Source organism: Mytilus trossulus, chromosome 3, assembly GCF_036588685.1.
Source record: "Mytilus trossulus isolate FHL-02 chromosome 3, PNRI_Mtr1.1.1.hap1, whole genome shotgun sequence".
Classification (NCBI taxonomy): domain Eukaryota; kingdom Metazoa; phylum Mollusca; class Bivalvia; order Mytilida; family Mytilidae; genus Mytilus; species Mytilus trossulus.
Genome location: NC_086375.1, coordinates 77,360,367 through 77,382,756, shown reverse-complemented (window position 1 = coordinate 77,382,756; position 22,390 = coordinate 77,360,367). Strand labels below are relative to the sequence as shown.

At 32.3% G+C, this 22,390-nt stretch overlaps 1 protein-coding gene across 10 annotated transcripts in view; it reads left to right on the top strand.

The window, feature by feature from the left end:
- The first annotated feature begins 1,402 nt into the window (after window positions 1–1,402).
- Window positions 1,403–22,390, top strand: part of LOC134712484 (leucine-rich repeat and calponin homology domain-containing protein 2-like) — a 54,288-nt gene continuing 33,300 nt past the window's right edge. For all 10 annotated transcript variants that reach the window (XM_063574069.1, XM_063574072.1, XM_063574074.1 and 7 more), the window contains exons 1-2: window positions 1,403–1,596; window positions 11,260–11,404. In XM_063574069.1, coding sequence (XP_063430139.1) covers window positions 1,428–1,596; window positions 11,260–11,404 — 314 coding nt within the window. In that variant the 5' untranslated portion in view covers window positions 1,403–1,427. The remainder of the gene's footprint in view (window positions 1,597–11,259; window positions 11,405–22,390) is intronic.

Below are 22,390 nucleotides of genomic sequence, written 5' to 3'. Positions count from 1 at the left end.
CCTCACCAACAAATGACAACCATTGAAAAACAGGTTCCTTCTATTGGTAATGATGTTCTACAGAGTAAATGTTATTTGATAGTTTGATGATTTGGATTATGGTACTTACCTTGATACCATCATCAGGGAATTGAGTGTCTTCTGAAGTGTGTGGTAATTGTCCAGTATTTATAGCAAATGATGATTTTGATTAAAAAAAAGTGGTCTTTGAATTTTATAAAAAAATAATGTTCAAAAATATCAAGTTGGATAACTTGCTTCAGCTTAGCAAGTTCTGATTTCGAGAAGCTTGGGGTTGCTGCAATTATTATTTCAATCAGCTGTTACTATTAGGATAACAATGTAAAAAAACGAACAAACTTAAATTAGCTTAATCCTTTGATAGTATGTTTTGTAATGCAAAATATGCATTTTCTATAGATATATATAATAAATTGATATTGAAATTTTATTGATCTTGAAAACTTTATTTGAATTTGGCATGATATCCAACATTGAAGCACATTTGACTGAATATGAAAACATATAGGAAAAAATCAAAACATAAATGTACATATAACACATAAAATGATGAATTATCTAAAAAGTAAGGTTTCTGTGAAAGTTTACAAGGAACTGCTGTCCCTCACTGAATCCTAAACATGAGATTGCTAACAAGACTGAACAAAAGTATGCCTGGTATTATTATGTCCCCTGTAATGCAACACACTGGGAACAAAAAATTATAAGAAATGTACTGATAGATAAGCTTATAATGAAACTAAACAAATTAAATGGCAAGCTGCTTATGATACAAACAGAAAATTATATTCCATATAAAAAGTAAATAATGTATAATTGCCAATGTGACAATTCTTCATCAGAAATTAATAAGTGTAAAATGTTATCAGCTATAAGTCACTAGCTAGGGCTTCAACAATAAGCAAATCCCAAACCAGGGCCGAAATGACAAATGTAAAAACATTTAGAATGAGAAAAGATAGTCAGATCCAGGGGACCTGGATTGGTTGATTATATAGGAAATCACTGAAGCGTGACTGGAACGGCCCCCTTAGGTTAGTCAGCGCCCCCCCCCCCCCCCCTTTACACAAAGTTCTGGATCCACCACTTAAAACTAACATAATATGATCTAATATTGTTTGATTGATAATGTTTGTATACTATTAAACTATCCAAGTTTGACAATACATGAACTATACAGCTGTCAATTTGTAGTTTTGTTCTTGAGTCGTATTTCTATTGGTCTGATATCCACATATAGGACATATAGTGCATTATATTTCTAATTGTAATAAAAGTATTACTTTTGGTAAGTTGTGCTTTTTGTGAAAGCTTTTACTTTTTTTCTATACAGGGAACCAGTGTAAAATTTATGTTAAAGTCGTGCGCTTGCGCATAGTAATCTGAATCCAACATGAAAGTACAAAATGGCGACAACATTCAGCACCGGAACACAGAGCCCAACATCACATAAAGCCCTAGAAAAGATTTTCGAAGAAGCTCAGTCAACGGGGGCAGTGTGTTTATGTGGGAGAAAATTAAGAGAATATCCAAAGATCTCGTCTAGATATGATTTAGTTGATACAATCTCTGCTGGTGAGTGCCCCTTCGACTTCCCCAGTCAACCAGTGTTTACAAAATTACATGTTGGTTGTTTGTAGTAAAAAGTTGTCAACCAGCGTATTTTGTATATTGCTAACAAAATATTATCTTCGTCTACTCTCATGTCCATGAATTTATATGTCATGGTTATACACACTTAATCTAAATTTCCTTGACAGTCTGCACGTTCCATGATAGTTGATATCATTGTCACACTGCAACATTATTTTATTATTATTTAACTTATGTTCATACATATGAATTTTTGCTATATATGTAGCCTGTCTTATTATTGTTCAAAAAGAAAATCTAGCCACTCTGAAACAGGTTTTCCGCATATTAAAAAGGCCCAAATTATTTTAGTGGGGAGCAATAAGGCTTTGGAGCACAGCTGAGGATGAGTCTTGAGAGAGTGGTATCTCAAGTGAAGCGTGTCAAAGGAAGCAGGACAAGTCGCCCCACTGGCGAATCGCCCCACACCTAATCGCCCACTTTCAAAAAGTGGGGCGAGTTGGCAGGAGGAATATTAACGGAATTTAACTTATATACCATGGGATAAGGCCATGGAAAAATAATTGATGGTTTCCCCTAACCCGACCGGGTCATTTTTTAACCGCCAGGTCATTAAATTTTATTGCAAAAAAAAAAAAAAAAAAGTTATAAAAAAAAAGCCTGCCTCCTGGGTCTTTAAAATTTTCCAATGTTAGGGGAAACCAACAATTAATTTTCCATGGCCTAACATCTTTTTCCATAAGTGGGGCGAGTTGGCATTACTAAATTCATCCTGGTTAATAATATAATTATCTAGATTTTACCATTTTCCTTTAAGTGGGGCGAGTTGGCAGGAATAATATTCACAAAATTAAACTTATATATACAACGGGATAACATCTTTTTCCTTAAGTGGGGCGAGTTGGCATTACTAAATTCATCCTGGTTAATAATATATTAATCTTGATTTTACCGTTTTCCATTAAGTGGGGCGAGTTGGCAGGAGTAATATTCACGAAATTTAACTTATATACAACGGGATAACATCTTTTTCCATAAGTGGGGCGAATTGGCATTACTAAATTCATCCTGGTTAATAATATATTAATCTGGATTTTATCATTTTCCATTAAGTGGGGCCAGTTGGCAGGAGTAATATTAACGGGATTTAACATATTTCACAAGTTTGGCGATTTTTCAAATAGTGGGGCGATTTGGTAATCCAGGTTAGAGGCGTTTTTTTTAAAAGTGGGGCAAGTTGGTGAAAAAGTGGGGCGGTTAGGTGTGGGGCGATTTGCCAATGGGGCGACTAGTCATGGATTCATATCAAATATAATTATAGATATAGGCTCAAGCAATCAACACTTGAAAAAAAATCTTTTAAGCTGACATTTGGAGGACTTGATTTTCAACAACCTATCAGGGTCTTTTTTAGCTGACTATGTGGTATGGGCTTTGCACAATGTTAAAGGCTGTACAGTGACTTATAGTTATTTATTGCTGTGCCATTTTTGTCTCTGTGGAGAGTTGTCTCATTGGCAATCATACTACATCTTCTTCTTTTTAATCTGCATTCAGATGGGAACTAACTGTGCCCCTCTTCTTGTTGATTTGTTCCTGTATTCTTATGAGACTGACTACATACAGGAATTTCTAAAGAAGTTAGAATTATCCTTCAACTTTACCTTCTGCTAAATAGGTGATGTGAAAGCAGGACAAATCGCCCCACTTTTTCACCAACTCGCCCCACTTTTTAAAAAAATTACCACACTCCTGTCAACTTGCACAACTTAATGAAAAAAGGTAAAATCTAGATGAATATATAATTTTCAGGTCTGCCAACTGGCCCCACTTAAAAACAAAAATTACTTAAGTTATTTTTATTGACTATGAGGTGGCAAGACTTAATCATCAGGATTTCTCTATTTTTCACAAGTGGGGCTAGTTGGATATGGTTGGCATTCATGTCACAGAAATACTGATACTTGCTTCTAATCTGTTAACTTTATTTCAACAAAATGAAAAGAACTACAAAATAGATATAAGAAGATGTGGTGTGAGTGCCTATGAGACAATCCTCCATCCAAGTCACAATTTGTAAAAGAAAAACCATTATTGGTCAAAATACGGTATCCAGCAGGAAGCCTTGTCTCACACCGAACAGGAGGCTATAAAGGGCCCCTTAAATGATAAGTGTAAAATAATTCAAATGGGAAAAGCACATTTATCTAAGGTTTTCACAGGTATTGATTTTATATATGAGTGAGACAGGAACATAGATATACAACAGGATTGCATCTTTTGCATGAAGTGGGACGAATTGGCATTACTAAATTCATCAGAATTTATCTATTTTTCACAAGTGGGGCGAGTTGGCAGACTTTTATATATCAGAGGGATTTTTACCTGTTCATAAATAGAGCAAGTAGTGCAACAAATTTTTAAAGGGATCTTACCCTTTTTCATAAGTGGGACGATTTGTCATGGATTCGATGATGTTCTCTCACTAAATAAGTAAATAATTCCAAACTTGGTGACATTTGTTGAAAGCATCTATTCAATCAAACTAGAGACAAAGGATACAACAGATACAATTAAGTCTGCCACATATCTTGACCTACATCTAGAAAATGTAACTTTTCGACAAAAGAGATGATTTCATCATGTTCATGCAATTGTGAACTTTCCATTTCTATGTAGCAACATTCTGACAGTGCCTGCACACGAAGTATATACCTCCCAATTGATAAGAAATTCCCAGGCTTGTATTTCTTATCATGTCAGTCTTGTCAGATTTCCTTGACACAAGGAAGCTATTAAAGCAAGAGTTCCAAATGGTGAAGTTCAACACTGGTAATACAGACTGTTTTTGTAAACTTTTTTTTCTTTTATTCTTTATACTGAATTTGTATTTTTTGTTTAATCTTATAAATTTACTCTCTTTCTAGTGCCATCGGAAGGGTTGATTATTGGTCAAGATTGACAGTTCAATGTACAATGTTCCGTCTGTCTTATGTCCATTGTCCTTGACCTCATTCTTCATGGTTTATTGACCTCTTTGATAAAAAGAAGTTTCTTTTTTTATTTGAATTTTTCATTTATTATGAGTGATAGGATAATTATATTCAGTAGGTTAGTTCCTTGCAACATCCACATGTCTGTCAGACATGGTTCACTTGACCTTGGCCTCATTTCATTGGTCAGTGATCAAGGTTGAAGGACAAGCAGTCTGCACCAAAATGTTTCCGGCCACTATTCCAAAGACCAATATTTAGAAATTTTCTTATTATTTCTCAACAAACTTTTGCAAATAAGAACAAGTCCAAATAAAATTTTACTAGTTTGGGCTTCGAACTAGTGGCTATTGGTGCAGGCAGACTGGACACGATATACTTGTAATCTACCAATTTAAATGTAGACAATTTGAAAGAAAACCAGGCAATCGTTTGAGTTGTAATTATACAATGATTGGATGAACATTACCATTGATTACCTTAACATCAGCTGTTTGTTTATTTACAAATCCTTGAATAGCCTTAAACATTTTGTACAGTTATGAACCAATGGCGCTTCGATAGGTATACACCTGTGATACCCTAACAGTATTTGGCTGCTTAAAAACTAAGCAATGCATACATGTACATGTATGCTCTCGGTCATGCAAAGTCCACTTTCATTACACATCCTGAGACAATCAGCCTCATTGATCCAGAATTAAAGTCTAAAACTTGAATTATTGAGTGGAAAGAGCCATTTGCACTTTCAAGATTCTATATATTATAACTGGGGATTCATTAATTTTCTTTGGAAACTTATTTTCATGGATGTTGTAGGTTCAGGGAAACCAGGATTTTAAATATGCAACGCATTACAAATTTTCTGTATGATTGTGTGCAGATTTTTGAAAACCACGAAATTTAACATCCACAAAAAAACAAATCCTCCTCAATCCATGCGAATTGGTACCCACTAAAATAGATGAATTACCAAGGGCTGATTCTAGCAGTATAGTTTTATAACAAAAGGATTATAATCAATATGAAACAATTGTATATTTGGATTCGAATCACACAATAATCCATTTCAGTACCTTTCAATGCAAAGAGTGCCATGAAATGTAGTCTTCCACACAGAGGGTGCCCTGAGTGTGTAGCCAATTGTTTCAAAAGCCCTTGAAATTTTTGTTACCCTTGCAGGTTTAATCAAAAGCTGCAGGAAACACTATACATGTATATGGTATACATGGGATCCATGCTAGGTCTACATTGTAAATGTCAATCAGACAGGTTCACCTGACCTTGGCCTCATTTCATGGATCAGTGATCAAAGGGTTCAGTTTTATAGGTCAAGAATGTTTAAACTATTAAGGCTCTAGGTCAACTTTATTAAGTGAAAGGAATGATTGTAAAAATGTACACGTCTGTCTGGCAGGGTCATATGAACTTTCCCTTTTTTCATAGTGCATTAGAGGAACATTTTGTTGTTTGGTCTACCATTAGTAATTCGACCATTATAGTCTATAGTTGGTGTATTGAATGACTGTTAGCTAGGTGAACCTGTTTGTCTGACCGGTTTTATGTGACCTTGACCTCATTTCCATGGTTTATTGGTCAATGTAAATTTTTCATGATTTCTTCTGTTCACCAGATACTATCAGCATTTGGTTATATGTATTTGGTGGAGTAAATGTTAGGAGTGTGTGGAGTTATTTCATGGTGTTCATGTTGGCTGGCAGTGTACCTCTGATCTTGACTCAATTTTCGTTGATTATTGGTTAATATTACTATTTCATGGTTGTTTCTGTTTTTCAGATCCTATAAGATTAAGTTACCTACATGCATTATAAATGTGGAATTGTTTTTCAGATACTATAAGATTAAGCTACCTACATGTATATATGTGGTGTATTATGATTATAAACTGTACATGTCTGTCTGACAGGGTTCATCTTACCTTGAAATTTAGGGGGAAAGAAGAGGAAACACCAGGAAAAAGTGACGGTGCTTTAGTCAAATATAAAACTCTGGAAATGATCCTAACTACTGATAGGGACTGTTGACAAGTACATCATAGTGTTTTCAGTTGTATTTTAAAATCTGTATTTTTACTTTTATGACCTACATTTGTAAATATTGTGGATTACTTCTACAATGAGTTTGATTATTTCTTTAATTTTTGAGAAACAATGGATTTCCAATGATAAATTTAAAATGAAAAAAAAGCATGAAAAATTAATTGTGTCATACGATTATAACATTGTCAAAATACATTCAGAAATTAAACCTGAATTATTTTGCGGCAATTCATACTTCATGTACAGTAGTTATAGTTTCTTATCCTAAACTTCAGTTAGTGTAAAGATGCACCACCTTAAATACTTGGCACATAGATTTGAATGTTTGGAAATTTTTTATTACATCTATAGGATTGATGCCAATTTGAATCAATAATAATGCATTAATATTGTATAATAAAAATAATAGGTACTGTAAATCCAGATGCCAAGGTCAAAGGATGACTTTTGATTGTGTATAGTTGAAAAAAATAGTTTCCAACCACATGTGTGAGTGAAAAATTCAGCTTGCATGATTATAATAATTAATATTTTAAATTTTTTAAAGAACTCCTACCAACATGTATACACAATTATACATTGCCAACATTTTTGTTCTGCATTTAAAAAGATAAAATTGCCAGATGCATACATTTATTTATTAAGTTAAGAACAAAGCTTACTTTAGACATAAAAGGAAGGATAGTCCTATCAGATACTTTCATTAGGGCGTTACCCTGATTAGGTGTACCTGTATTTTTCATCCATATTTTATGGTTAATGCTAATGGATAGATTTTAATTATTTCAGGATTGGGTCTTTCAGAAATTTTACCTTATTTTTGGGTATCAAATTACATTTAATGAAATCTTCGTGTAAAATATAATAAATAATATATTTTTGCACTAGTGTGAATGTTTATAGGAGAAGTAGTGGGTTAAATTGATAGTTTAATTTGTTATGCCAACATACATTACAAATTAAAGAACATATATACAAATGTCTTTTAGTGTAAGAAAGTTTTGCTTGAATAACAATTGCAAATTATATATCCACTCAACTCCAATTTAAGGGTGTCAGTTGTTTATGAATTTCGTCAGATTGACCTTATTTTAAGGTAAAGCATGATAAATGTAGGATATCAAATTACATGAACTGTGGTGTATATGAATAAGGACATAAAACACAATTCATTGGCATGACCAATATATATCATGTATATAGTGTGTATAAATAAACTAGATCAGGGTTGAAAAAATATATCAGCACAACTTAACCGAAAATTGATGCAGTTAAACATAAGTAAACATAGTTGAAGGCTGTACGGCGACCTATAGTTGTTAATGTCTGTGTCATTTTGGTCTCTTGTGGACAGTTGTCTCATTGGCAATCATACCACATCTTTTTTTTTATAACTCAGCTTTTGGAGACAGTAATGTTTATAATTAAGTAAAGGTAAATCATAGAAAAATAAAAAATGTGAAATTCTCGATGAAAAAAACCTTCAGAATTTACAAAGTAGATATACATGTTACTATCCTGTTTAACCTAAACCAATACCACTAGACAAGTAATCATGTGTCCCTCAGGTGTAGACTAGAATGATTCCAGTGCAAAAACATTATCAACACCATTTTTCCTTTATACATTTTGTGATTAATTAAAAATAATATAAAAACACATTAGGTATTTATCGATTTCTATAGTATGAACTGTTCGTGTAAACATTTGGAATTTTATTGAATAATTAACAAAATCTTATATGAAACTTTTATAATTATCAACATATTTTATCGATTTATTGAAGCATCAAACAAATTAACATTCCAGAGAAATGATTACAATAAAACAGACAGAAAAGTTGTGATGTAATCTTGCTATGCTTGAAGGATAAGTGTGCAAATTAAAGCCTTTTGATGACAATTGATATAAAATATCAGTAGACAGATGTAAATCTTAATGTTTACATATTTATATCAGATGTTTAAGGCTTATTAATATTGCTTCTAAATACCCATTCTTAACAATTTTCATCCTCTATTAAACTTCATTATCACTGAACTAGTATATATTGGTTTAGGGGCTAGCTGAAGGACGCCTCCTGGTGCGGGAATTTCTCGCGAAATTGAAGACCTGTTGGTGACCTTCTGCTGTTGTTTTTAAAGCAATTGCTTTCATGCCGTCGCGTATGGCCATCTTTGTGACCCAGATCAGAGACTCCGCCCAGATCAAGCCATAGTATTTTGTTAAACAGGCTCCTGGTCTGTCATTCTTAAACACCTGTGTATGTTTTCTAATGCAATACATAGCTTGAAACTTTTGAAAAACGTTAGTGGATTTAAGAAGTTTCAGCATACGTTCTTGTAGATGTATTTTTGTATTTAGGGGGACAACCGTTTGACTATCAAAAAACATAGACGTCCGAGTGAAAAAAATGCATTTTTATACTTGCGATTCCGTTTTCCGTTCGTACGATGTTTCAACAAAATATGGAATCATTTCAGTTGTTGATTTAGTATTGAAAATTTGACTGAATTATCTTTTATAATATACGGTTTTATATGTTTAATTGGTGTTCTTTTAAGAAAGAGGTCAGGTGCTCTTGTTCATTCATAAAATTGTCGTTCATTCATAAATTTATCGTAAAATCAAAATCACTACACAGGTTATCAGGTTATACGTAGTGTCAAATGATTACCTGTAATCTAAAAATAGACAAAGTTAACTGACCTATTTTGTTGATTTGTTTGCGCAAATAATTTAGAGGAACGAAACCCTTGTTAAAAACACACAACAATAAGTTTGTTTTCCTTTTTTGCCATAACTCCGTAAGATTTATCGATCACCTTACTAATGAAATGGACCCGTCCAAACGTGATAGATGCCAAGTCCAGATGAAGAGATATTTACAATTTGGAATTTTCTAGTTTCATAGATGAAAAAAAGTACTTCTTTTTTGGATATCATATTCAAAACTGGGTATGCATGACAAATGATGAAACCATTATCCTAGTCTTTCCAATGAACGAGTCTACTACGTTTGTTGACCCTCTACGGTCCACCGTGTTTGCAATTTTATTTCACATGAATTCGAAATATTGAAGATCATTTTCACAATGTTTCCTGAAAATTGGATAAATATCAAAGCAACTTAGAGCTGTTTGTTCTTGTTCGTATAATGACGATTTAATGTCATGTTTGTCTGTGATGGCCCCTCTTTTCGGGATTGCACGATAATTATAGTTATCTCGTACCCCATGAGGATGACACATATCAACTGAGCAATAATGTTTGGGACTTAGTTTTTAAGAAATGATGACAAAGTAACATTATGAAAATATTTTTAGTCAGCTGAAATATATATTTATTTTTTACATGTTTATGCCTTGTAAAATATTTTGTTTCTTACCCGTTTTTCAACATTTGCGTCTGGAAAGTTGAAATGTTTTAACTGAAGTGTTAAATTTAAATTAATTATGAAAATTAAATCAATAAAGGAAATTATTGTCCAGTTACAAACACTACTAGGGGATAATCCATAATAATTTCTCTTGGAGTTATATGTTTCAGCACATGTATATTTGACCCCAACTTTAGCCTGGTAAACGTCTCCTTGTGAAATATAAAACATATTAAAAATGACTTTCTGCTAAAGTCTTTAATTGATATAAAGTTAAAACCTTCTTAATTCTCACTAGAAAACACTCCTGTCATGTTTAATTCTTAAATATATGTGGATGAAAAAAAAGTCCCCAAAACATAAACATGGCAGCAATTGCTTTTACAGCCTTTCAGGCTTTGATTTCTATGGTCGGGTTGTTGTCTCTTTGACACATTCCCCATTTCCATTCTCAATTTATTCCATTCATACTATTTTTTTGTATTTCATTGATAGATGGTCACTTTGCATCATTTAAAATCCCTATAGATGTATATATATGTCACCCCTCCATGACACTTTGTCTTTGACACAGCTCTAAAGGCTAGAAGTGAATGTTACACATTTTACCTGTGTTGCTAAAGGGTGAAGCAGTCTAGTAACTGCTGTAAATATCATTTAATTTTTGGTCCACAGCTTGAAAATGTTGAGTTGTAGTGTGTGATCAGCTCTTTTGATATCTGCGGAGTAACCACTTCCTGTTTGTCGATAGTTTAAAATTTTTACAACACTCATTGTACAAGACAAATTTTGCCAAATTTTCTTGGCTCCTATTGAAGATTTGAAATGAATGAATTAATATTTGATAATGGAATGATCAGTTATGCTCTAGCAACACAGGTCCATGTCAGGGTTTGGGTCTTGTTTTCAAAACAAATTTGTAGTGATAACTTTCCACTAAGATTCAAATGTTTTTTTAAGCTACCAAGTAGTTTAGTTTAAAGTTAAAGACTTCATAAAAGGTTTACCCCTCCAAATTTTATCATAACCTTTGTTGATTATAAATCTTAACCCTCATCAGAGGCTATCTGGGTTTGCTCCATTTATATGTATGCTAGAATTATTCTTTATATATGATATAAATATGCTTTCATGTTTACTTTATATTGCTGCAAAAAAAACATCACTTTTAATAGCCATGACAAATTTTCACAATATTTTTCTTTGTTTGTAGATTTGTCAAAGAATAGATTTTCAGAGGTGCCCAAAGAAGTCTGTGATCATGCCATGCTAGAGGAATTAAATTGTTATCATAATGTTATCAAAGCTATACCAGAATCCATAGGGCGATTACAAAATCTAACATTCATTAATTTAAGGTAAGAATAATGCTAAGAAATTAAGAATATACATATATATATATTTGTTAAGGGGCCAGCTGAAGGACACCTCCAGGTGAGGGAATTTCTCGTTACATTGAAGACCTGTTGGTGACCTTCCGCTGTTGTTTTTTCTATGGTCGGGTTGTTGTCTCTTTGATACATTCCCCATTTCCATTCTCAATTTTATTATCATATGGATGCTTTTCTCATTACTTGGACCAATTGTAATTGGCCTGGGGAAACTTGTTTTGGAAATAAAATATCAATACATTAGATCCATTTAGACCTGGAATGTGGGGAAGTTAAATTAATTCCACTTGGTACATGTAACTCTGTACACTTTTTAGAAATGCACATACACATCAATGCATTCTAAGGATTTCTGCGCTATTAACATGTGATGTCTCATTCTGGTTTATACTTTTTAAATGAAAATAATGATTGCAAATTATAAGATAAAGAGCTCACAGTTCATATGCTAGTGCAGAGAGAATATTGACTAAATCTGTGAACAAAATCATGAAGCAACACAGAGGAAAAGAATGTGTATAAAAAAGTTACTGTTATAATGACATTATTCAGGGAGAAGCTTTTAACTTCATAGTCAGAGGGACATTAGTTTTGCATCACATATAACGTTTAGCAGGCTTCAGTGGTCACAGTACTGTTCTCTTGTTCTCTTTTCTTTGTGAGAAAGAAAATGTTTTCTTGATTTCCTCCTTCTTTTCTTTGTTGAAAAATTACATGTCCTTGGTTTTCTTCACCTGGCAATTAACAGGTTTTAAATCTGTCAGACATTTTGACCAGAGGTCAATATTGCATGTGCAAGCATCAATACATTTCAGCCCAAAAATTTTAGACCCATCACCAACCATGTCCTACATCTCTTTTATTCATTGAATTTTATATATCCAGCATTGCATCTAATTTGATATGGCCACAAACAGTCAGTAACACAGGAATAGAAATGATTTGGAATAAGGACATGTTAATGATTCTTTAATACTTTTGTAGCTGTAATTGTATTTTCTGCTTTAATCAGGATATTGATGATAAATAAAGAATTATAGTAATATCTCTATCAATACCCAGAGTCATGAATGCAGTTTATGTACTGTATCAGAACATCAGCAATTTAGAAAGAATTTTAATTAAGATAGTTACATTCACAGTACATAGAAAGTTATTATATTCAGTGTTGATTCTATAGATTATCCATTGTTTTATAATTAGTGGACTTTTAATGACAAGAGTTATCAAATTATGGTGATGATACTATTACTGTCATGGTTAATGGGTTCTATTTATGGCAGATATTGCAGACTGTTTTGTCTGAGAATTTAAACAGTTCATAAATATTTAATTGAGGCTCTACAATTCTAAACATTTAAGATATTTCTACTGAAAACTACATAGTTTTTATAAAAAACTCTTCAACTTTTATAAATTTTGTCATTGCCATCTTACCAAGAAAGACAGGCCAATCCTGCACACTGGAACATGACATGTACCTCAGATTTTGAAAAAAATATTGACACCAAAGCTTTACACAGTTTTATCCAGAAATGAGGGGAGGCAGGACCTTTCAGGACGTTGGGATCGGGTGTTTTTAAGCTCTGGATTTCAGGATTGTCAGATCCTTTCAGGATCCGGGAATTCTTATTTCGAATTTCAGGATGTAAGGATTTAAATTTCTTTAAATTCATGACCTCTGGATTTTATGTTTTTAAGACCCCCATCAGAAATCATATTTACAAGACTGATGGTTAGTGGTAAGAGATTGCATGTCTAATAATTTTCATATATCTGTATATATAACGTAAGGGTACCCAAATTGCACAGAGTACCCAAATTGCACCTATTTAGAAAAAATAGCAATGGTACTATTCTTACAAGATTTCCTAGAGACTAAACAATTTGTATTTTTATACGACCGCAAATTTTGAAAAAAAATTCGTCGTATATTGCTATCACGTTGGCGTCGTCGTCGTCGTCGTCGTCCGAATACTTTTAGTTTTCGCACTCTAACTTTAGTAAAAGTGAATAGAAATCTATGAAATTTTAACACAAGGTTTATCACCATAAAAGGAAGGTTGGTATTGATTTTGGGAGTTTTGGGCCTAACATTTTAGGAATTAGGGGCCAAAAAAGGGCCCAAATAAGCATTATTCTGGGTTTTCGCACAATAACTTTAGTTTAAGTAAATAGAAATCAATGAAACTTAAACATAATGTTTATGACCACAAAAGGAAGATTGGTATTGATTTTGGGAGTTTAGGTCCCAACAGTTTAGGAATTAGGGGCCAAAAAGGGACCCAAATAAGCATTTTTCTTGGTTTTCACACCATAACATTAGTATAAGTAAATAGAAATCTATGAAATTTAAACACAAGGTTAATGACCATAAAAGGAAAGTTGGTATAGATTTTGGGAGTTTTGGTCCCAACAGTTTAGGAAAAAGGGGCCCAAAGGGTCCAAAATTAAACTTTGTTTGATTTCATCAAAATTGAATAATTGGGGTTCTTTGATATGCCGAATCTAACTGTGTATGTAGATTCTTAACTTTTGGTCCCGTTTTCAAATTGGTCTACATTAAGGTCCAAAGGGTCCAAAATTAAACTTAGTTTGATTTTAACAAAAATTGAATCCTTTGGGTTCTTTGATATGCTGAATCTAAAAATGAACTTAGATTTTTTATTATTGGCCCAGTTTTCAAGTTGGCCCAAATCGGGGTCCAAAATTAAACTTTTTTGATTTCATCAAAAATTGAATATATGGGGTTCTTTGATATGCCAAATCTAACTGTGTATGTAGATTCTTCATTTTTGGTCCCGTTTTCAAATTGGCCAACATTAAGGTCCAAAGAGTCCAAAATTAAACTAAGTTTGATTTTAACAAAAATTAAATTCTTGGGCCTCTTTGATATGCTGAATCTAAACATGTACTTAGATTTTTGATTATGGGCCCAGTTTTCAAGTTGGTCCAAATCAGGATCTAAAATTATTATATTAAGTATTGTGGAATAGCAAGTCTTTTCAATTGCTACAGTATTGTGCAATGGCAAGAAATATCTAATTTCACAATGTTGTGAAATAGCAAATTTTTTTTTAATTAGAGTTATCTTTCTTTGTCCAAAATAGTAAGCAAGAAATATCTTATTGCAAGAATTTTTTTTAATTTGAGTTATCTTTCTTTGTCCAGAATCAACTTAAATCTTTGTTATATACAATATACAATGTATATTCACTTTTTACTACCAACTGATAAATTTAAATAATCTTTACCATTCAGTGATAACAAGCAGTTTTTTTACATTTTATTTACAGTTTATTTTATGATGTATTTAAATGAGTAGTTATTGTTGCAAACTCCATTAGAATATTTTAATTGAGATTAGTTTTGGAATAAGGGAAAGGGGGATGTGATTAAAAAATTGGGTTCAATTTTTCTCATTTGAAATTTCATAAATAAAAAGAAAATTTCTTCAAACATTATTTTGAGAGGATTAATATTGAACAGCATAGTGAATTGCTCTAAGAGAAAACAAAAATTTTAAGTTCATTAGAACACATTCATTCTGTGTCAGAAACCTATGCTGTGTCAACTATTTAATCACAATCCAAATTTAGAGCTGAATCCAGCTTGAATGTTGTGTCCATACTTGCCCCAACCGTTCAGGGTTCAACCTCTGCGGTCGTATAAAGCTACGCCCTGCGAAGCATCTGGTTATGATTTGATACTATGCACGTCTTTCAACATAGGTAAACATATTTAGATTTACACAAAATGTTCACAGTATTTATCAACAGATGGACTGTTTACTGAAAAAGCAAAATGTACGAAAACGTCACCATGCGACGTCATCAAAACGTCATCTTTTTAAAATTAGCAAATACAATATGTTATGAGTATACATTTCGAAAAATATGAAAAGTGAGCATGGACTAATATCCAAATGTTCAAAATATTTGAAGAAATTAAACAAAAGCTCGGTTATTAGACGATGTGAATTTAAGCATGGATGCAATTTGGGTACTCCTCATTACAGAATCATGGAAGGTTTGGAGGTTGATTCAAACCCATTTTTTTATGACTCAATATGGATTAAAAAATAAATTGGTGTACCTATACAATAAAGAAGGATAGGGCTTCAAAATAAACACAGTTTGGATATTTTTTTCTTGATCATAAAAAAACGTAGGTGAAAAAACTGTCAAAATAGGTGCAATTTGGGTACCGTCACGTTATATGCAATAAGTTACTCCTTCAGACTATAAAAAAGAATATATTTGTTTGCCCACACCCTACCTACCTAGAAAATGCTGCCTACTGAAAATCTTTTATTGTCCTGATGTGAAAAAGATTTTTTAATCAGATAGGCATGAAGACTAAAAACAGGCGCGAATCCAGCCATTTAAAGGGGGGGGGGGGTCTCAACCCAGAGTAAAGGGAGGGTTCCAATTATATGCTCCAATTCAAATGCATTGATCGTCCAAAAAAAGGGGGGGTTCCAACCCCCTGACCCCCATCCCTCCACCCCCTGGATCCACCAATGAAAAAAATGTCTTGACACTTCAATTTCTCTTTGTTAAAAAAAGAAAGAAAATGCCTACCTACATGTATCTGGCACTGTCTACTTTTGGGCAAACCAAAATATTTTTATTTTTTGCCTTAATATAGAACAAAATTGAACATATTATGAGACATGAAGTTGAGTCTCAACTATTTTGAGAATGATTTTTGTGGTGTTACTGTACAAGAACATGGACTGTGCTACATGTAACTGCATATGGCAGGTGACATACTTATTTCTTGTTGAACTGTGTAACTTCTCTGTGTAAATTATGGGGGTGGTAGCTTATACTGTTACATACATGTAATTTCAGTTATATCTAATTAAATTTAACAAAATAAGAGAGGAAGTGTCGTTTAGAGAAGTTGAAGTATTCTTAATAAGCTATCAAGGAAAATATTACGTCACATAAGTTGACAACAGGTTTGGCAGTTTCTGACTGCACTTGATATATTTATGCTAGGTTACATATTAGGAAGTGAACTTTACCACTTATTGGTTAAAATCTACTTGTTTATTTTTGAATATTTATTTACTGGTTAAGAAATGAATGAAAACAGCACTCCTGTAAAATCTAGGAGAAATTATGATTTAAAATTTACAAGATATACAATTCCTGATGATAAGTATCAGCATACTTGGAGAACAATAAGAAAACACTTCAGCATATCCAATATATACTGAGTAAAAAAAGTTCAGAAACACATATTTTGATTTTAAAAACTTATAATTATAAATTTCTGAAGTTGAAAAAATATTTGTTTTATCATAAAAAGTTTTCTTTGTAACAATAATCATTGTAAATTGAAATATGTTTAAAAGTGTGGTCTTGATTTAAAAAAAATAAATCAATAATATTTTTTGCTGAACTTTTTGTGCTCAGTATAAATATTTTTTAATGATTATGTTGAGGATGGTTTACCTATATCTTAAGCATGTTAAGTATTATAAATTCATTTAAGGGTCTTCATTTTGTTTACTTTGACAGTTACAATGCATTATCTCTACTTTTGGGTAATCTACATTTATAAAGAAGTGTTATCATGACATAAGTATCTTCTAGTCAATGATTAACATGTAAATGGGTGGTCTGTACTAATGGTATCATTGAATTGATTGTTGTATCTGGACTTTTTATACGATCGTATATTGCTATCACGTTGGCGTCGTCGTCGTCGGCGTCGTCGTCGTCGTCGTCGTCGTCCGAATACTTTTAGTTTTCGCACTCTAACTTTAGTAAAAGTGAATAGAAAACTATGAAATTTTAACACAAGGTTTATGACCATAAAAGGAAGGCTGGTATTGATTTTGGGAGTTTTGGTCCCAACATTTTAGGAATTAGGGGCCAAAAAGGGCCCAAATAAGCATTTTCTTGGTTTTCGCACTATAACTTTAGTTTAAGTTAATAGAAATCTATGAAATTTTGACACAAGGTTTATGACCACAAAAGAAAGGTTGGGATTGATTTTGGGAGTTTTGGTTTCAACAGTTTAGGAATTAGGGGCCAAAAAAGGGCCCAAATAAGCATTATTCTTGGTTTTCGCACAATAACTTTAGTTAAAGTGAATAGAAATCAATGAAATTTAAACACAATGTTTATGACCACAAAAGGAAGGTTGGTATTGATTTTGGGAGTTTCTGTCCCAACAGTTTAGGAATTAGGGGCCAAAAAGGGACCCAAATAAGCATTTTTCTTGGTTTTCGAACCATAGCGTTAGTATAAGTAAATAGAAATCTATGAAATTTAAACATAAGGTTTATGACTATAAAAGGAAGGTTGGTATTGATTTTGGGAGTTTTGGTCCCAACAGTTAAGGAAAAAGGGGCCCAAAGGGTCCAAAATTAAACTTTGTTTGATTTCATCAAAATTGAATAATTGGGGTTCTTTAATATGCCGAATCTAACTGTGGATGTAGATTCTTAATTTTTGGTCCCGTTTTCAAATTGGTCTACATTAAGGTCCAAAGGGTCCAAAATTAAACTTAGTTTGATTTTAACAAAAATTGAAACCTTGGGGTTCTTTGATATGCTGAATCTAAAAATGTACTTAGATTTTTGATTATTGGCCCAGTTTTCAAGTTGGCCCAAATCGGGGTCCAAAATTAAACATTGTTTGATTTCATCAAAAATTGAATAATTGGGGTTCTTTGATATGCCAAATCTAACTGTGTATGTAGATTCTTAATTTTTGGCCCAGTTTTAAAATTGGTCTAAATTAAAGTGCAAAGGGTCCAAAATTAAACTAAGTTTGATTTTAACAAAAATTAAATTCTTGGGCCTCTTTGATATGCTGAATCTAAACATGTACTTAGATTTTTGATTATGGGCCCAGTTTTCAAGTTGGTCCAAATCAGGATCTAAAATTATTATATTAAGTATTGTGCAATAGCAAGTCATTTCAATTGCACAGTATTGTGCAATGGCAAGAAATATCTAATTTCACAATATTGTGAAATAGCAATTTTTTTTTTAATTAAGAGTTATCTTTCTTTGTCCAGTATAGTAAGAAAGAAATATCTGCAAGAATTTTTTTTAATTGGAGTTATCTTTCTTTGTCCAGAATCAACTTAAATCTTTGTTATATACAATATACAATGTATATTCACTTTTTACTACCAACTGGTAAATTTAAATAATCTTTACCATTCAGTGATAACAAGCAGTTTTTTTTACATCTTAATATTTTATGATGTATTTAAATGAGTAGTAATTGTTGCAAACTCCATTAGAATATTTTAATTGAAATTAGTTTTGGAATAAGGGAAAGGGGGATGTGAATAAAAAATTGGGTTCAATTTTTCTCATTTGAAATTTCATAAATAAAAAGAAAATTTCTTCAAACATTTTTTTGAGAGGATTAATATTCAACAGCATAGTGAATTTCTCTAAGAGAAAACAAAAATTTTAAGTTCATTTGAATACATTCATTCTGTGTCAGAAACCTATGCTGTGTCAACTATTTAATCACAATCCAAATTTAGAGTGGAATCCAGCTTGAATGTTGTGTCCATACTTGCCCCAACCGTTCAGGGTTCAACCTCTGCGGTCGTATAAAGCTACGCCCTGCGGAGCATCTGGTTTTGTATTTACATGGTGCTCTGTTCTTTACCTTCCACTAACTAACAAATCAGGAGGATGCAAGTACTCACAGTCAGAAAAAATACTGGACCGCTCCCAAATATTGAAATAAGTATCCTCTTCATTATTCATCAATTGTGTAGTTTCTTATATGATAATAATGTAAGTGGTCTGTTGAATGTAATCTGTCTAGGCTGTTATCAATGCTTATCATTTGAGTACTTTTTAATAGGTTTGATTATTATCCACATTTACCCACACCTGACATATGGTGGATTTAATTAGCAAAATATGGTCATGTCCAAAAATATACTGTGGTGTAGATGCTACATTTGCAAAGGTGGAGTGGGCAGGGGGTTAGGACCCCCTCCTTTTTTTTTGACAATCAATGCATTTCAAGGGTGACATATAGATGGAATCCCGCCTTCATCCTGGGTTAGGAACCCCCTTTTAAAAATGGCTGGATCTGCCTGTGATTTGTTTGGTAACAATTGAGGTATACCAAAAACTGATATAAATTTATTATACTGGTAATTGTTCTATCATTATTTTAGCAGTAATTCTGATCAAGTATGGAGTTAGAAGGGTGCCTAAACCTTTATGCCTTTAGATTAAGGGAAACAGATATTTACTCAATTTTGTGTAAAAATAAGGTCCTCTAATTCCTACAGGATTGGATTCCTCGTCCTGTTGGTGTCAGCCTTATAGTATACAATGATTGTTATCACATTTCCCTCAGAAACATCCTTCATCTTGTATTATCATACAAACTCAAGAGTCCATTGTCTCTCAGATATTTGTTAGACAACCCAAAGTGTAAACTATCAGAAATCAAGATAATTCAATATATGCATCTCAAGAAATGATCTGAATGATAATATGAGTCAGACAGCTAATTTTCTTATAAATCAATAGTAAAAACTACATCTACAGTACAGAAATGATGGGTTGAACTTTTGTTCAGAATCTGTTTTAATTAGAGGGGAATACAAAGGGTAAACCACATGAAGTCAGATCTGTAATACATTGTTATGTCATTTTTTGCTGCAAAGCTATGGTAATAATATAACCATTGCATGTATATCTAGACTTTAAATTGATAGATTTACACAAAGCAATATGATTGCATAATTATATATATATCCACTCCTTAAAGTTTATGCACCTTAAAATTTAATTGAAATAGATCTCCACTTGTATAATGCTTCATTAAATAAAGAAGTAGATGAGGTATGCTTGTCAATGAAATGTATGGTTTTATGGAATAGATATCTAGAGTTGAAATTGTTATTAGTACATGTAGTTATATTTAAAATTTAAAATAGGTGTTTATTAGCATTTTGACTTCATATGTTCATTCTGATGCTAAGATGAAAATAACAAGTGAACAGTCATCCAGTTTCCATAACCAGGCAATTGGAAATGATCACTGATGATGAGTCAGCTAAAAATGATACAAGAATCCAACTTAATTAGTCAAATGTATTGGCACATTACTGTACAGAAACTAATATTGTAATGTGATGAATTAAGTTAATAGCAATTCTGCAAAAGAGTATTACATATTGGAAGTTACAGCTGATAAAGTTTTTTTCATATATTTGATAAAAATTCTCATTTAGCAATGCTTTTGACTCATTTGTTGTGAATTAATTCCAGACAATAATAAGAGTCAGACTTAGATATATATTGCTGAATACAGTGCATGAATAGGTCAAGGCTATAAATACTAAAATAGTAAAAAAAAAAGAGGGATTTTTATATTCTAAATATAGCCTGCTCTTACTTAACTTCTTGAACATTTGATTATGTCAAAGGCTTTGATAAATTTAAATTACAAAGACATCTTCTAAAGGGGTCAACTTTGCTATAGCAATGAAAGATTTGGAAAGATTAAAAGTTGGAATATCTCATGCAAAAAATCCTACTTCTCTGTCATTTGGCTTCACCCCTGTGGCCAAAAGGTAAAAATTCTGAAACTTTTAGGAAGACCTACCATTCCTCAATATTAAATTGTAATTCATATGAGATAGAGGAATGAGACCTTTACCACAAAATAAGAATTTTATTATAGTATTAAGTAGGGTAGAGTGAGACTTCTATCCCATAACATTGAAGTAAGTATAACATGCAGCAATATTCATGAATATAAAAGCAACTTCAGTGGTTTCGTGGTACTGTGCTCAACTCTGAGAGGTTCTAGTAGAGTCAAACCAAAAAGAAGCTTGATAGTTTTTATTTGCTTGCAATCCATTTTGCATGGGATGTATAAGAATATGAATAAATTGTTTCCTTGGAATCAGATTAACACAAGTCCAAAATCCAGCATGAGTCTAGGCAGAATGATATGTCTTCCAATCCTGCAGTGTTTTGCCTTCTGAAAAAGATATATCAGTTGTACATGGTGACAGTTGATTAGATGATAACATTCCCTCTATTAAATTTGAATTATATTATGAAAGTTTTTAAATACGTATTTACATTTTCATTTCCAAATTTGAATATCTTTACGAAACACTTTGTATGAAAAATATAATTTCAACAGATTATAAAGCCATTACTTCTTCCACTAGGAGGTAATAAAATAAAAGTTGTAACTGTTTCAGCAAGTATAGTTTCCTACCTTCTCTACACAAATATTTGATCAAAGAGTGATTACCTACATGAAATATGCCAAGTATGTTTTTAAAACAATCATAGGAAGTGAAACAGGACATCCTTTGTTGGTTAAACACAGGTGTTTTATTTACTATACAGATATTTCGTGGTATCATTATATTTTATCAAGACATTTCTGTCTACAAAATAAGATATAGATAACAAGTCAAAAGTGAAGGGCTAAATATTAAAAATGTTATATTTCTTTGGAAATTATTAAAAGAAGCAACAAATAAAGTTAATATTTAAAAAGATTTTTTTTATTCCAAGCATATGTATATATGTTGTATTGGATGAGAAATAAGGACAACATCAAACAGGAAAGGATCTTTGGACTGAATTGGATAAAGTAGACAAACTGATCTCTGTCCCAGATCTAGAACATCCTGCATTTTATAGGAAATATTATTCTGCAACTAAAACAGCCACAATATTGGTTTAATTGATTTCTCTAAGTAAATAACATAATCAATCCTAAAAAATATATGTTGACATTTTACAGTGATTATAGAAATAGTTTGAATTCTTGCTTTCTTTATTTTGGACAAGGTTTAAAAGGAGTAGTCTTGCATCCAGGTTGTTAGGACAAAGTATATACTGGGGATGGGGGTATTATAAATCATTGAAAGCCCAAGCTCACATTCATTGACGAATCCTGGAAAAGTGGTGGGGGG